The sequence below is a fragment of the Pleurodeles waltl genome, chromosome 2_1, assembly GCF_031143425.1.
Source record: "Pleurodeles waltl isolate 20211129_DDA chromosome 2_1, aPleWal1.hap1.20221129, whole genome shotgun sequence".
NCBI classification, from domain to species: domain Eukaryota; kingdom Metazoa; phylum Chordata; class Amphibia; order Caudata; family Salamandridae; genus Pleurodeles; species Pleurodeles waltl.
Window position 1 is genome coordinate 98,288,254 of NC_090438.1, and position 15,222 is coordinate 98,303,475.

The 15,222-nt window shown below is 42.8% G+C and overlaps 1 protein-coding gene across 1 annotated transcript in view; it reads left to right on the top strand.

Annotated features, from left to right (window-relative positions):
• The window catches only part of CHIC1 (cysteine rich hydrophobic domain 1), a 154,611-nt gene that overhangs the window by 82,350 nt on the left and 57,039 nt on the right, over nt 1–15,222 (top strand). The window contains exon 4 of the mRNA XM_069210710.1: nt 6,801–6,857. Coding sequence (XP_069066811.1) covers nt 6,801–6,857 — 57 coding nt within the window. The remainder of the gene's footprint in view (nt 1–6,800; nt 6,858–15,222) is intronic.

Sequence of the window (15,222 nt, forward strand, 5' to 3'; positions counted from 1 at the left end):
ATCACCTCACTTGTAATGAAGGCAGACTATAGGACACTGCTTGATCTAAAAAGTGCGTACTTCCCCTTCCATCAGATTCACTGCCAGTACTTGAGGTGTTTGATAAATGGCACTTTTCCAGTTTCCAGTACTACCATGTGGAGTGACAGCAACATGACAATTCACTCAAAATGCAGTAACATTCATGTGTTCTCTGATCTAGAAAATAGTCTGGTAAAGGGGACAAGAGATGCATAAAGCCTTGCCCATAATTAACTTGTTATTTTGTTCCTCTACACTTTGGGTTTCATCATCAGTGCCAAAGGATGCCATCTTTCGCTTCAGCAACCCCAAGGATTTATGAGAGCATCACTCAGTTCTGTGACCCTGAAAGCGTAACCTAGCAACACAGTTTTGGCATTTCAAAGGCTGCTTTGCCTTTACCAGACATCGCCTCCTCTAAAAGTTAAAATGACTATGAAAACGCTGGGAATAATGATGTTTTGCATTTCATTAGCACCTAGTGGCCTGTTCGAGAATTTCTAGCCAAACAGTGTTCAGAAACGACTGTGAAATGGAAAGATCTAGTGTTGGTCGAGCCCACTGTTCAGCACAGCTACAGAGTTGAAACCAGAAGAAATTTGCAAAAGGGCAGATTGTTTCTTACATCAACTCAGTTGCCTCCCCCACTGGTTGGGGATCCCAAACAGACAATCTGACAATTTATGGGTGATGATCCTCACAAGTGCAGACTGCATACATCAGTGTGATTGAACTCAGGGCTGGTATAATTAGCGGTTCTAACTTTTCCAACATGATTCAAGGAAAATTGACCTAATTTACAAAGACAATATGATCATAATGTGTTATCTACAGAAATGGGTGGTAAAACTCGTCACAACTTTCAGACTTGGCTGAAGAAATTTGGCATTGGGTGCTGTGTCATCTGTATTATCAGCAGAACGTCTACCAGGGATGATCAATGATTTAGGTGATCTTAGCAGAACACATCAGGAGTCTCACTTCCACATGCTCAACAGTTACTTCCCATGGTGGGAGAACCCAGCAGTAGACCTGAATGCCACACACAAGAAAGTAAATATCCTAAAGTTGATCTCCAGGTAAGTACATCCACAATATCTAGAGAATGCCTTCTGGATCGGCTGGTTAGAGAGCTTACACTTTTCCCCCACTACCACTCATTCCTTTTGGAGAATGGAAAAAGCATCAAGTTCCACTGATGCTGATCAACCCAACATGGGAACAACGGCTATGGTACTCTCTAGAGATGTACATTCCTTACTATTACTATTATGTAACTTATAGAGCATGACTGTTACCTGAAAAGGTGGACTGGTGCTGATCACTGAAATACACTAGCAGAAGCTGGGCAGTCACCTGATGAATGGGTTCCTAAAGAGTTTAGATCCAAGTTTTAGGTGCTTTCCTGGAAAACATGATGTCGCTGATAGAACACAAAGAGGCAGGTTGTCCCTAAGCTAGGATGCTTGTGCAGTGAAGGCCTGCCCTCCAGTTTCTTGTTTCTTTTTAAATTTAGGAATGACTAGGAGGTTAGAGTTATCAGATCGAAGAGTTTTTCAAGGGAGATAGCGTTTAAACTTCTTCAGAAAAAAAAGAGGGAAGTTATTCAAAGGGACTTAACAAGTATTCTCTTAGTTATAAGCAAGCAATACAAAGTGTTGTGAGCAGCTGCAGAGGAAGAATGGTGTGGAAGAGAACACGAGTTTAGCAGCTGCTGACTGAATAAGAAAAACGTGGTTTAGTTGATAGTCCTGTTCCCCCAGAAACAGCACCTTCTAGTATTCCAGTCTGCTTAGAATGACAGACCGAACTACTAGGGAACTATGTTGTTTTTGATGCAAGGGTAACTTTTTCACGAGGATCTTCATAAGGGAATCAGGATGCTGATAGTTTATTGACATAATTGGAGCATACTGTAGAAGAGTGTAAAGGGGCTGTATTGTCTTCAGATGACCAAGAGTCATCTGGTTGGGGAGACATGGGGTTGTCTGTTGACGACCACAGTATTTCTGAGTCTTATCACTGTTGAATTTTAAAATGTTTTGGCCAAGCCATGTAAATATTTTGCACATGCAGTCTTTGAAAACCTTTAATGGTTGATGAAATAGATTGATAAAGGTAGACTGAAATAATTAGCTGGGTATTGACAGGGTAATTCATGAACTGTATGCCATGTGACCTGATCAGAGGAGTCAGGTTTTAAGCGCATATTGAACAGCTCTGTACTAATGGAACCTTGAGCAACTCCCTGCCAGACCGCTCTAAATTTGGATTGAAAGGCTGAGAGAAAGATAGAATAGGACCTATTGATAAGCTAAGATTTGCACAATTCCAACAAGTTACCTCTAATGCTGATTGCCTCCAAACGCAAAATTAAGATGGTATGGTTAATCATGTCTAAGGCGGCTGACAGGTCAAGCAGGACAAGAACCGCTGAGTGACCTTCATCGACCATCACCCTAACATCACAAGAACTGAGACCAGAGCAGATTCAGTACAATGAGAATGTTGGAACACCGTTTGAGCTGGGTTAAGAAGGCATGATGTTCCAGAAAGTTATATAGTAATTTATTGACCACAAATTGCTGAAAGCACAATGGTTGGCTATTGTTTTTGTTTAAATAATAGAATTACCATTGCTTTCTTCTATTTAAAAAGACACCACCTGTGACTAAAGAGCAATTATTACATATGAGTTGTAGTGGTCTGGCCAGATAAGCAGATAGTTTTCAGCTAATTCTTAATGATAAAGGATCAAAAGGAGAACCCAATGATATGGAATTAGACAATCTAACAAAGGTTTTAAGATCTGTTTGTCCAAAATCATCCAGAGTCAGTTTGGTGTTATAGTTGTTAGTACTGATGGGAATCTTAGATGGAGTGGGCCAGTGTATTTTTTTAGCAGCGCCATAGGCACCTATTGAGAATTCAAAAAATGTTCTTAATTTTGCCTCCGAAAAGCCAGCCAGACAGTCACAGAGTGAAAAATAGGTTGAGATGTGCAAGACAAATTGATCGGAGTCTAGGCAATGGAGAAAAACTTTTTAACCGCAGGCATTGCCGGAATTTGTCTAGTAAAATACTCCACTTTGGCCAAGATAATGAGCTTTTTGTATATTTTTAAGGCTTTCTTAAATTCATTTCAGCAATTAGGAGTAGCTGGCTCACCAGAGACTTTCTTTCTTTTTTTTTTTTTTTTGCCTTTAAATTTGAAAGACCTAAGAGTATCATTATACCGCAGTGCGGAGGACGAGCCTATGCCAATATTTTCTTTATGGGGAGCACCAAATCGAAAGCCTGAGTAATCCATTTCTGTTACGCATTATCCACTGAAACTCTGTCACCATAAAAAGGAGAGCTGATGAGAATATCCATCAGCGCCTTATTCATCCACAAGAACCTTAGTGTTTTCCTTACCTGAAACAGCTTTATATAAATGCCCAGCTGATGCTGTACCCAGAAGCGCACACCATTGCAAGCTGATCTCATATACCTATCAAAAAGGAGTTGCAGAGGCCACATACATACGACAAGAAGAGGTTCTTAATGGAGCTAGCAAGTCTTCAGAATGAAACTCCACTGCTAAACATGTAATTTTTCTTTGATCACTTATTTAGACTTTTTTGATACCTCCTTTGGATGGGTTTCCCTTCCCTTATGTTCAAACATACAAGAAACAGTAGTGTGATCTGACAGTGTGACCCATTGGATTATAATGCTTATACAAATTCTACTGAATTTACTATCAAAATGTAAATAAATATAAGGAAGAAAGGTATAAATGTCAACCTCCAAGGCTAGATCAGGATGGTGAGCCATGACTGCAGATCATGCATTGATGTAGAACACTCTAATAGAATTTCTGCCCTATCTCCTTTTCCCAAGCAGTCATTCCACTGGTTAAGGTTTGATTTTTTTATTTTCTGATATATACCATTTAAACATTCAGTGTTTTTTGTCAAGCACATCTATAGCTTCTTCAGAGCCCTAGGATGAAAGCCTGGGATTGGTATAGAACATAAGGTTAAAAACAAGTATTTGGTAGAGATTTCAAGAAACTATAAAGATTAAGAATTGAGGGAAATCATGGCCTGGTGGAATATGATTGACCTACATTTCGCTTGTCAACTAGACAGTCCAGCAGCAAGGATAGTGTCAGTTTTATCAAGAATAGAGTCAATCTTTTTTTAAAGGCCTGCAAAAGTCCTTGAACTAAGCATGCTACTAGGGATTATAGAAAATTCTAGATTCCCTTCAGTAACAACCAAACTGGAGGATTCTGTGTAGGTGATTGGGAGCAATCCCAGATCAACTGGAATAAAGACAAACATTTCCTTTGCACTTTTGACAAAGCCATGATCAGCAGAAGGAAACTGCCTTGGACCGAGTTTCAATATACTTTGTTCCCCCTCGTGCTCTAGGAAAGTGGGCAAGGGGAGGATGGAGGGCTGGTTCTGCAGAGCTTTCCTTGCACTTCCTATTTGCTTTGGGAATAGAACCACACTCCTGAGAGTGGAATGGTTGCTGGGGCTTGATAGAGAGAGGTGAGGATGGAGGCCTTTAATTCCGCACTTACTTCTACATTGTTCCTCAGTGTGCTTCATTGAATTCTTACATTTCATGAATGATTGAAGCGGATGTCAACAAATAATTGTTCCAAATAAAGTGTTTTCTTAAAAAAGGATAATGCTAAGTTTCGTGATTCATCTCTTGAAGAGGTTAGCCACGCAGTTACATCAACCAGTGTATATTTCTGGTTTTCTGCTTTTCATTCTCACTGGCCTAGACCTATTGGACATTACTTTAAGACCGATTTATTTGTTTTGCACTATGCAACCACAGGCCACTCCAGAGCACAGGAAACAGCTGTTGACATATTGAACGTGACCTTAAGACAGATTTATGTAATGTTAATTATGCAACCAATGGCCACTTCAGAGCACAGGGACAGAGGTTCTTGGTACACCTACCTATAATCTTTGTGCAGTAGGATGTTAAGGTGGTAATATGTTTTATATGTTAGCCACAACTTAGACATGTTAGGTTAAGAGGTTGATGAGATGCATTATCCCCAGAATGGAAACTAATGACCTATTTCTGACCCAGGCCATCTGCAGCACAGTAGAAAACTGAAATAAAAAAGTTATCCAAGTGTGTATATACAGCTTTGGCAATAAACGTTCCCATAGCTATTGCTGTTAAATTTGTTTTTTAAATTTTGAAAAGGGGGAAATGTTTGAATATTGAAATATGTTATGATAAAGATCCATTCTAATTGCAGGATTTTTTTTGAGTGGGCGCATATAGTAACGATCTATTCTGACATTCACAACAATCAAGAACACAATTAAAATCATGCTGTTTTCACTTCGATTTATGAAACAAAAACATATGTGCACCTAGATTGTTACAACATGTCATTTTCAATATCATTGTAGTTAAATGTGATATACCACAAGTGTCATTTGACATTTATGAGTATCAGTTCTGTTGTCCGAATATAACAGCCTTCATGACATAACAGCTAGCAGATGTTTTGTGATGTTGAAGTCTCACTTCCCTGGTCTGTATGGATTGCTTAGCAACAAACATCAATCTGATCATTTATGATACTCATGAAGAAACAACACATAACATTACAAACGCAGCACAAAGACAAGACAAAAATAACAAAGCATTAAAAGGTTAGAATGCATCATAATTCACAGCACTGTACACTATGCACTTGACTAAATAGTGCGTACTTCTGTATATCATACTAAGACACTAATAGCTGAATATAGAACGAGTTTATATAATTCTGAAATCAAATAGATCCTAAAATTCTCATAAATTCAGTAGCTAGATAAAAGATGTTATCAAATTATCATAAGAGCATAACAACTGCACACAACCAAACCCTCTTTAAATATAACAATAATTCGAATTCGTTTCATGAACAAACTATACATATATTCACTGCACATTTAAATGAAGCACAGCGTAATCCAACATAGAGTACATTTCTGAGTACAGTATACTCTTCACTTGCATATGAAACAATCTGTCCTTCAATTAGGTCTTCTAGTCACTATCTCCATAAGCTTCCTTCTAAATCTCCAATGGAGATTGTTCAATATGGTTACTCTGTAACATGGCAGAAGTAAAAATCTATTAAGCTGCCATATTTTAATCTGCAAAGACAACATGCACCGCCCTCTTAAAACATACTACCTTTTATTTATGAAGAAGTTTGACACTTTCATTAATAACTTTAGAGCATTGACAGTCTTCTTATTTCTTCACCCTCCTATATGTACTTCAATAAATTTAGGCCCCTGCGATTGGGCCAGGTAAGAAATAACAAAACCAATTAATTCTATCTAAATATCTATAAAGACCTAATGTTAAAACAATCATTGACTCGTTATGGTTGGTTGGGGGTACGACCTCAAGGGGGGGTGTGTCTATGTTAGGCAGGCCATTGAAAAAAGTCTTCTCTCCATTTTTTTCCTTTCATCCTCACAAAAACAATTTTGTGTGGAGTTATAATAAGAATAATAACTTGCTTTCTGTATAGAGCTTCTTAAATACTCCGGTTAGCCAGGCCACGATTTGCACTTTTGACCTACCACTCACTGCATATGCCAGCAACAATATTTTAACTCACTGAACTCTGATGCTGACACACTGAACTGTCTATCTATATGGTTATCTATATGTACTTCCATCTTTTACATGAGTAATTTATCCTAGATGCTTTAACTAATCCCGGAATTTTTTGTTGTTGCTTTTTTCAGACTAGAAAATCAATTCAAAAGTTATTAGAATGGGAAAATCACAGATTGTACCACAAGGTAAGTTTGTGTTAAAGATAAGGTGTGGGGATTGAACTGTTTAAGAGACTGATAGCACTTGATCACTGTTCAGATATGTTCTAAGTTGGATGCAATGAATAGCGGAAACATTGTAGTTTGTATTAGTGTTGTATATTTTAGTATAACATTTGACACCTTCAACAGTTTATTTAGCATTAAAGTGGACCGTCTTATCATGGATACAATGCCGAGCAGGTGTCACACTACAGTACAGAGACAAACCTTTGGTGTTATTTGCGGGGGAAACGGAAAACATCCAAGGTTATGCTAAATCCGCATTTTTTCATCCATGAAGCCAGCCAAGTGTTTGTTCTAACTTTGCACAAAATGAAATACCTCTGCACCACTGGCCCATCTCGAGGCACATTTCCTTGTAGATAGGAAATCTATGGTAGCATTTCAACAACTTTTCCCGTGGAGGTATAATGTGTGTTCAGGGGAGAAGAGGTAACAGTGTGAGTTATGCACAACTTTGTGGGTTGTGGGATAGCCAAGGACTGCTCAGGTTTGGAGAGGGGTAAGATGACGGTGGCTCAGCTGCTGGGAGGGTTGTAGAATAGGGTCAACAGCTTGGGTTGCTAGGTGGAAGATGGGCTGCAGTGGCCAAGCGTGAGCTACTCTGGTGTGGGGTGGGAGGCTAAGGTGCCACAGAACTCTGAAATGCAGGAAGCACTGGAAGAAGATAGGGAACTGCTGCTGGCTAACACCGCTCTGTGGATCAGTGGGAATGGTTTCGCAGTGTGAAATCTTTCTGCATTCAGATGCTTTGCATTATTCCAGTGGTTGACTCTGAAATTGTCTCTTTATGGTCTTTTTTTCCCCCTTTTTGTGGGTTCCCCTGTTAATTGTTTTGTGTCATATCCCTCCTTACGTGACGTCAGGCGCACTCCCTAGAAGCCCCTCTGTGAGGCCGCCATCTTCAGATTCTTGTTTTCATCGAAGTATCACTGACAAAGACCGGAAAATCAGAATAGGACACCAGATTGGAAAACTGTTGTTAAGGGCACCGACTTAACAAGCACGCTGCCCCTCACAGTTCAGGGTCGGGTGTTTCTGGCAAAAATGGTGATGCTACCCCGGCTATTATACTTCTTCCAGAATCTGCCACTCAATATACCCCAATGTACCTTTCATGCTTTGCATTTCACATTAGGGACAGGGGCAGAAGCCGAGGAGCACTTTGAAAATTACAGTTTCCCATAACAAAAGGCAGCTTAGGGGGCCCTAATTTTGAACATTATTGCTTGGCGGTGCAGTTACAATGGCCCACCTACTGGTTGGTGGGGGGATGCACAGAAGAGGTAAGCCCACTTGCCCCTGCGCAGGTGCAAGAAGAGATGAAACAGGGCATCTCCTGCCAATGGAAAATAGCTTACTGAAGATCACATTCAAAAGCTTTAACTGTAGCCTGAAACTTATACTAAAGATGCCACTTTATTTGCCAGACATATCACTGCGGATAGTATCAACATTCTGCGAGATGCTGGGAGAATTGGGTCTGAACACGTGGTCAGAGGCGAGTATGGATACAATGGGTGTTCTGTTTTAGGAGAGCACACACTTAACGAATGAGCATCAACGGGATCTGCTTGCGGAAGCGCTCAGCCTATAGGGCAGCACTGACACAGATCCAGACCCCCACCCGTTAAGACATTTGTTGTATATGATGGGACGCAAATTAACAACATGGCTAGCCCGAGCGTTTGCACATGCTGCACAGGACCCCTTAGTTGCAACTCGTAGACAGTGGGAGAGAGACCTGGGTAAATAATTAACTATTAAGGAATGGGAGACAGCTCTGGAGTACCCCAGGTGAGTGTCGCGCAATCACAAGTTTCAATATAACCAACATAACATTCTGCATAGAGCGTACCTCACGCCTGCCTCCCTTTCTCGCATGTTTGGCTCCTCGTCAGCATGTCTACGGTGTCAGCAACCAGGGGCTGGCATAAAACATATGGTTCGATGGCATGTGTAGCTGCAGATACACATGTTGTGCATAGTCCGCCGTCTGGTGTTGGGTCGGAGTGTTACAAGTTGTTTTTCTTCGAAGAAGTATTTTCGAGTCCCGAGACCGAGGGACTCCTCCTCCTTCGTTCCATTGCGCATGGGCTTCGACTCCATAGATTGTTTTTTTTCCGCCATCGGGTTCGGACGTGTTCCTTTTCGCTCCGGGTTTCGGGACGGAAAGATAGTCTTAACTTCGGAAAACTACGTCGGTATTGTTTCGCTCGGGATCGGGTAAGAATAGAATCGACACCGAATCGTGAAGAGCTCCGGTAGCCCTTCGGGGTAATTTCGATCCCCCGTCGGGGCCTGGTCGGCCCGACCGCGTGTAACATCGACACTGATGGAACGGACCCCGTTCCGATTCTGTCCTAAATGCCACAATAAATATCCATATACAGACCAACATTTGGTCTGTAACTTGTGCCTGTCGCCCGAGCACAAGGAAGAAACGTGTGAGGCCTGTCGTGCGTTTCGGTCCCGAAAAACGCTCCGTGACCGGCGAGCCAGAAGATTGCAGATGGCGTCCACGCCGACAGGACACCGAGAGTTCGAGGGACAAGGAGAAGAAGAGGAAGCCTTCTTCATCCATGAATCGGACTCGGAGGAATTCGACGTCGAAGAAACCGTGAGTAAGACGTCGAAGCAAGCACCACACAAGAAAACAGACAAGGCCCAGGGGACGCCACTGCCAACAGGCCATGGCTCAACCCATAAAGTAGGTGACCGTCCATCGGCACCGAAAAAGGCCGAACTGGTGCAGAGATCGTCCGACTCGGGTCGAGACACAGGCACGCAGCAATCTCGGGACCGAGAAAGTGCTGCCGAAAAAGATCGACGCCGAGACAGCGGAACCGAAGCTGCTCGGTGCAGAGACAGCGGCACCGAGGAAGATCGACGCCGAGAAAGCTCGACGCCAAAAAAGAAAAAATTTGCCTCGGAGCCGAAAAGAAGCAGACACACAGTTTTGGTGCCAAAACGACCAGCAACCGAACCAACTGCCAGCTCATATACAGAGGAACAATCACTGTCCTCTCAAATGCGCAAACACAGATTTGAAGAAGAGTTACAGACCACTGATGTAGACCACACACAAAAGCGGATCTTCATACAAAGTGGGACAGGGAAAATCAGCACTCTTCCCCCAATCAGGAGAAAAAGGAGACTCGAGTTCCAAACTCAAGAACAAACACCACAAAAAATGGTGAAGAAGGTAACTCCGCCACCCTCTCCTCCACCTGTAACTCACATATCACCGGCAGAGACTCCGTCACATTCACCGGCTCATACCACCATGAGCCAAGATGACCAAGACGCTTGGGACCTATACGACGCCCCAGTATCAGACAATAGTCCTAAGTCGTACCCTACCAAGCCCTCGCCACCTGAGGACAGCACAGCGTATGCACAGGTGGTAGCTAGGGCAGCAGAGTTCCATAACGTGTCGTTACACGCAGAACCTGTCGAGGATGACTTCCTTTTCAACACCTTCTCCTCCACCCATAGCACCTACCAAAGCCTGCCTATGCTTCCAGGAATGCTAAGGCACGCAAAGCAGATCTTCAAAGAACCGGTCAAGAGTAGAGCGATAACTCAAAGGGTGGAGAAAAAATATAAAGCACCGCCCACGGACCCTGCTTTTATCACCTCACAACTGCCACCAGATTCAGTCGTGGTAGGGGCAGCTCGCAAGAGAGCCAACTCGCACACATCAGGCGAGGCACCACCTCTGGATAAAGAGAGCTGCAAGTTCGACGCAGCTGGGAAAAGGGTCGCAGTACAAGCTGCAAACCAGTGGCGCATCGCAAACTCTCAGGCGCTCCTAGCGCGATATGATAGAGCCCATTGGGACGAGATGCAGCATCTCATCGAGCATCTGCCCAAAGAATTTCAAAAACGGGCAAAACAAGTGGTTGAGGAGGGACAAAACATCTCCAATAACCAAATACGCTCCTCTATGGACGCAGCGGACACAGCTGCAAGAACAATAAATACCGCAGTAACCATAAGAAGGCACGCATGGTTGCGCACATCTGGCTTTAAACCGGAAATACAGCAAGCGGTGCTCAATATGCCGTTCAATGAACAGCAATTGTTTGGATCCGAAGTGGACACGGCAATTGAGAAATTGAAAAAGGACACTGACACAGCCAAGGCCATGGGCGCACTCTATTCCCCGCAGGGCAGAGACACTTTCGGCACCTTCCGCAAAACAACTTTCAGAGGGGGGTTTCGGGGTCAAGCCAGCACCTCACAATCAACACCGTCTACCTACCAGGGACAGTACCAAAGGGGAGGCTTTCGGGGCCAGTACAGAGGAGGACAATTCCCTAGAAACCGGGGAAAATTTCAAAGTCCAAAAACCCCTACAACCAAACAGTGACTCACAAGTCACTCAACCCCTTCACACAACACCAGTGGGGGGAAGACTAAGTCAGTTTTACAAATCCTGGGAGGAGATAACAACAGACACTTGGGTCTTAGCAATTATCCGACATGGTTATTGCATAGAATTTCTCCAACTCCCTCCAAATGTCCCACCAAAAACACAGAATATGTCAAAACAACATTTAGACCTTCTAGAACTAGAAGTTCAAGCATTACTACAAAAGGACGCAATAGAATTGATACCATGTACACAAGTAAACACAGGAGTTTACTCACTGTACTTTCTAATACCAAAAAAGGACAAAACACTGAGACCAATCCTAGATCTCAGAACACTAAACACCTACATCAAATCAGAACACTTTCACATGGTCACGCTACAAGACGTGTTACCACTGCTAAAGCAACAAGACTACATGACAACCTTAGATCTAAAGGACGCGTATTTCCACATACCGATACATCCCTCGCACAGGAAATACCTAAGGTTCGTATTCAAGGGAATACATTACCAATTCAAAGTGTTGCCGTTCGGTATAACAACCGCACCAAGAGTATTCACAAAATGCCTAGCAGTAGTAGCTGCACACATCAGAAGGCAGCAAATACACGTATTCCCGTACCTAGACGATTGGCTAATCAAGACCAACTCCCTAACAAAGTGTTCACAACACACAGATTATGTCATACAAACCCTCTACAAACTCGGTTTCTCCATCAACTACACAAAATTTCACATTCTGCCATGCAAAACACAGCAATACTTAGGAGCGACAATCAATACAACAAAGGGAATAGCCACTCCAAGTCCACAAAGGGTTCAAAATTTTCACAAGGTTATACAAGCCATGTATCCAACACAAAAGATACAGGCAAAGACGGTATTAAAACTCCTAGGCATGATGTCCTCTTGCATAGCCATTGTCCCAAACGCAAGACTGCACATGAGGCCCTTACAACAGTGCCTAGCATCACAGTGGTCACATGCACAGGGTCACCTTCTAGATCTGGTGTTGATAGACCGCCAAACATACATCTCGCTTCTATGGTGGAACAGTATAAATTTAAACAAAGGGCGGCCTTTCCAAGACCCAGTGCCACAATACGTGATAACAACAGATGCTTCCATGACAGGGTGGGGAGCACACCTCAATCAACCCAGCATCCAAGGACAATGGGACGTACATCAAACAAAACTGCATATAAATCACCTCGAATTGTTAGCAGTATTCCTAGCTTTGAAAGCATTTCAACCCATCATAACCCACAAATACATTCTTGTCAAAACAGACAACATGACAACAATGTATTATCTAAACAAACAGGGGGGAACACACTCGACACAGCTGTGCCTCCTGGCACAAAAGATATGGCAATGGGCAATTCACAACCACATTCGCCTAATAGCACAATTTATTCCAGGGATCCAAAATCAACTAGCAGACAATCTCTCTCGAGATCACCAACAGGTCCACGAATGGGAGATTCACCCCCAAATTCTAAACACTTACTTCAAAATTTGGGGGACACCTCAAATAGACCTATTTGCAACAAAGGAGAACGCAAAATGCCAAAACTTCGCATCCAGGTACCCACACAGGCAGTCTCAAGGCAATGCACTATGGATGAACTGGTCAGGGATATTTGCGTACGTGTTCCCCCTCTCCCTCTCCTTCCATATCTAGTAAACAAATTGAGTCAAAACAAACTCAAACTCATACTAATAGCACCAACATGGGCAAGACAACCTTGGTACACTACACTACTAGACCTGTCAGTAGTACCCCATGTCAGGTTGCCCAACAGACCAGATCTGTTAACACAACACAAACAACAGATCAGGCATCCAAACCCAGCATCGCTGAATCTAGCAATCTGGCTCCTGAGATCCTAGAATTCGGACATTTAAACCTCACCCAAGAATGTATGGAAGTCATAAAACAAGCTAGAAGACCATCCACTAGACACTGCTATGCAAGCAAATGGAAAAGATTTGTTTGCTACTGCCATAATAATCAAGTTCAACCATTACATGCATCTCCAAAGGATGTAGTGGGATACTTACTACATTTACAGAAATCAAATCTAGCCTTCTCTTCCATAAAGATACACCTCGCAGCAATATCTGCATACCTGCAGATTACCCATTCAACTTCACTATTTAGGATACCTGTCATTAAAGCGTTTATGGAAGGCCTAAAAAGAATTATACCACCAAGAACACCACCTGTTCCTTCATGGAACCTCAACATCGTCTTAACAAGACTCATGGGCCCACCTTTTGAACCCATGCACTCATGCGAAATGCAATTCTTAACGTGGAAGGTTGCATTTCTCATTGCCATCACATCTCTAAGAAGAGTAAGTGAAATTCAGGCGTTTACTATACAAGAACCTTTTATTCAAATACACAAAAATAAAGTAGTCCTAAGAACCAATCCAAAATTTTTACCAAAAGTTATTTCGCCGTTCCACTTAAATCAAACGGTAGAACTACCAGTGTTCTTCCCACAGCCAGACTCAGTAGCTGAAAGGGCACTACATACATTAGACATCAGAAGAGCACTAATGCACTACATTGACAGAACAAAAGAAATTAGGAAAACAAAACAACTGTTTATTGCATTTCAAAAACCTCATACAGGAAACCCAATATCAAAACAGGGTATAGCCAGATGGATAGTTAAGTGCATCCAAACCTGCTACCTTAAAGCAAAGAGAGAACTGCCCATTACACCAAGGGCACATTCAACCAGAAAGAAAGGCGCTACCATGGCCTTCCTAGGAAACATTCCAATGAACGAGATATGTAAGGCAGCCTCATGGTCTACGCCTCACACATTCACCAAGCACTACTGTGTAGACGTGTTATCCGCACAACAAGCCACAGTAGGTCAAGCCGTACTAAGAACTTTATTTCAGACTACTTCCACTCCTACAGGCTGAGCCACCGCTTTTGGGGAGATAACTGCTTACTAGTCTATGCACAACATGTGTATCTGCAGCTACACATGCCATCGAACTGAAAATGTCACTTACCCAGTGTACATCTGTTCGTGGCATTAGTCGCTGCAGATTCACATGTGCCCACCCACCTCCCCGGGAGCCTGTAGCCGTTTGGAAGTTATCTTCAACATTTGTACATTTGTAAATATATTACTTAAACCTTAGTTGGTACATACTTATTCATTCCATTGCATGGGCACTATTACTAACATACACAACTCCTACCTCACCCTCTGCGGGGAAAACAATCTAACATGGAGTCGACGCCCATGCGCAATGGAACGAAGGAGGAGGAGTCCCTCGGTCTTGGGACTCGAAAATACTTCTTCGAAGAAAAACAACTTGTAACACTCCGACCCAACACCAGATGGCGGACTATGCACAACATGTGAATCTGCAGCGACTAATGCCACGAACAGATGTACACTGGGTAAGTGACATTTTCATTCTGGGACTGTCCAGAAGTAGTAAATTATTGGGCCCAAATACTCCACAAAATAGAAAGGGTTACAGGGCGCTCTGACCTGTGTTTGCTGGAGGGTAGCTACTTGGCCTCTTCCGCCGATCACCGAGGCCAAAAACACATTTATTGACCTGGCGCTACTAGTGGCCCGTAACAATGCATTGGAAATCCCAGGTGCTGCCTAGTGCGACCCACTGTCGAGTAGTGACACTTAAGTGGTTCCGAGTGGAAATAGTAGCCTTGAGACAAGAAGAAAGTAGAGGCCTCCGGAAATATCCCATAGCTGCAGATTGGGAAACATTGTTATTTGAACTTTTGAACTTCACACTCACTCTTTGACACATAATGCCACCCCAGACGATACCTAAAGATCATCTTTTCAATTAGTAAGTCCACCTACACCTCCTGATGACACAAGTGATGGCCACCTCATCCTATGCACCACCACAGATTGGGGTAAACACGAGATATTGGACTAAG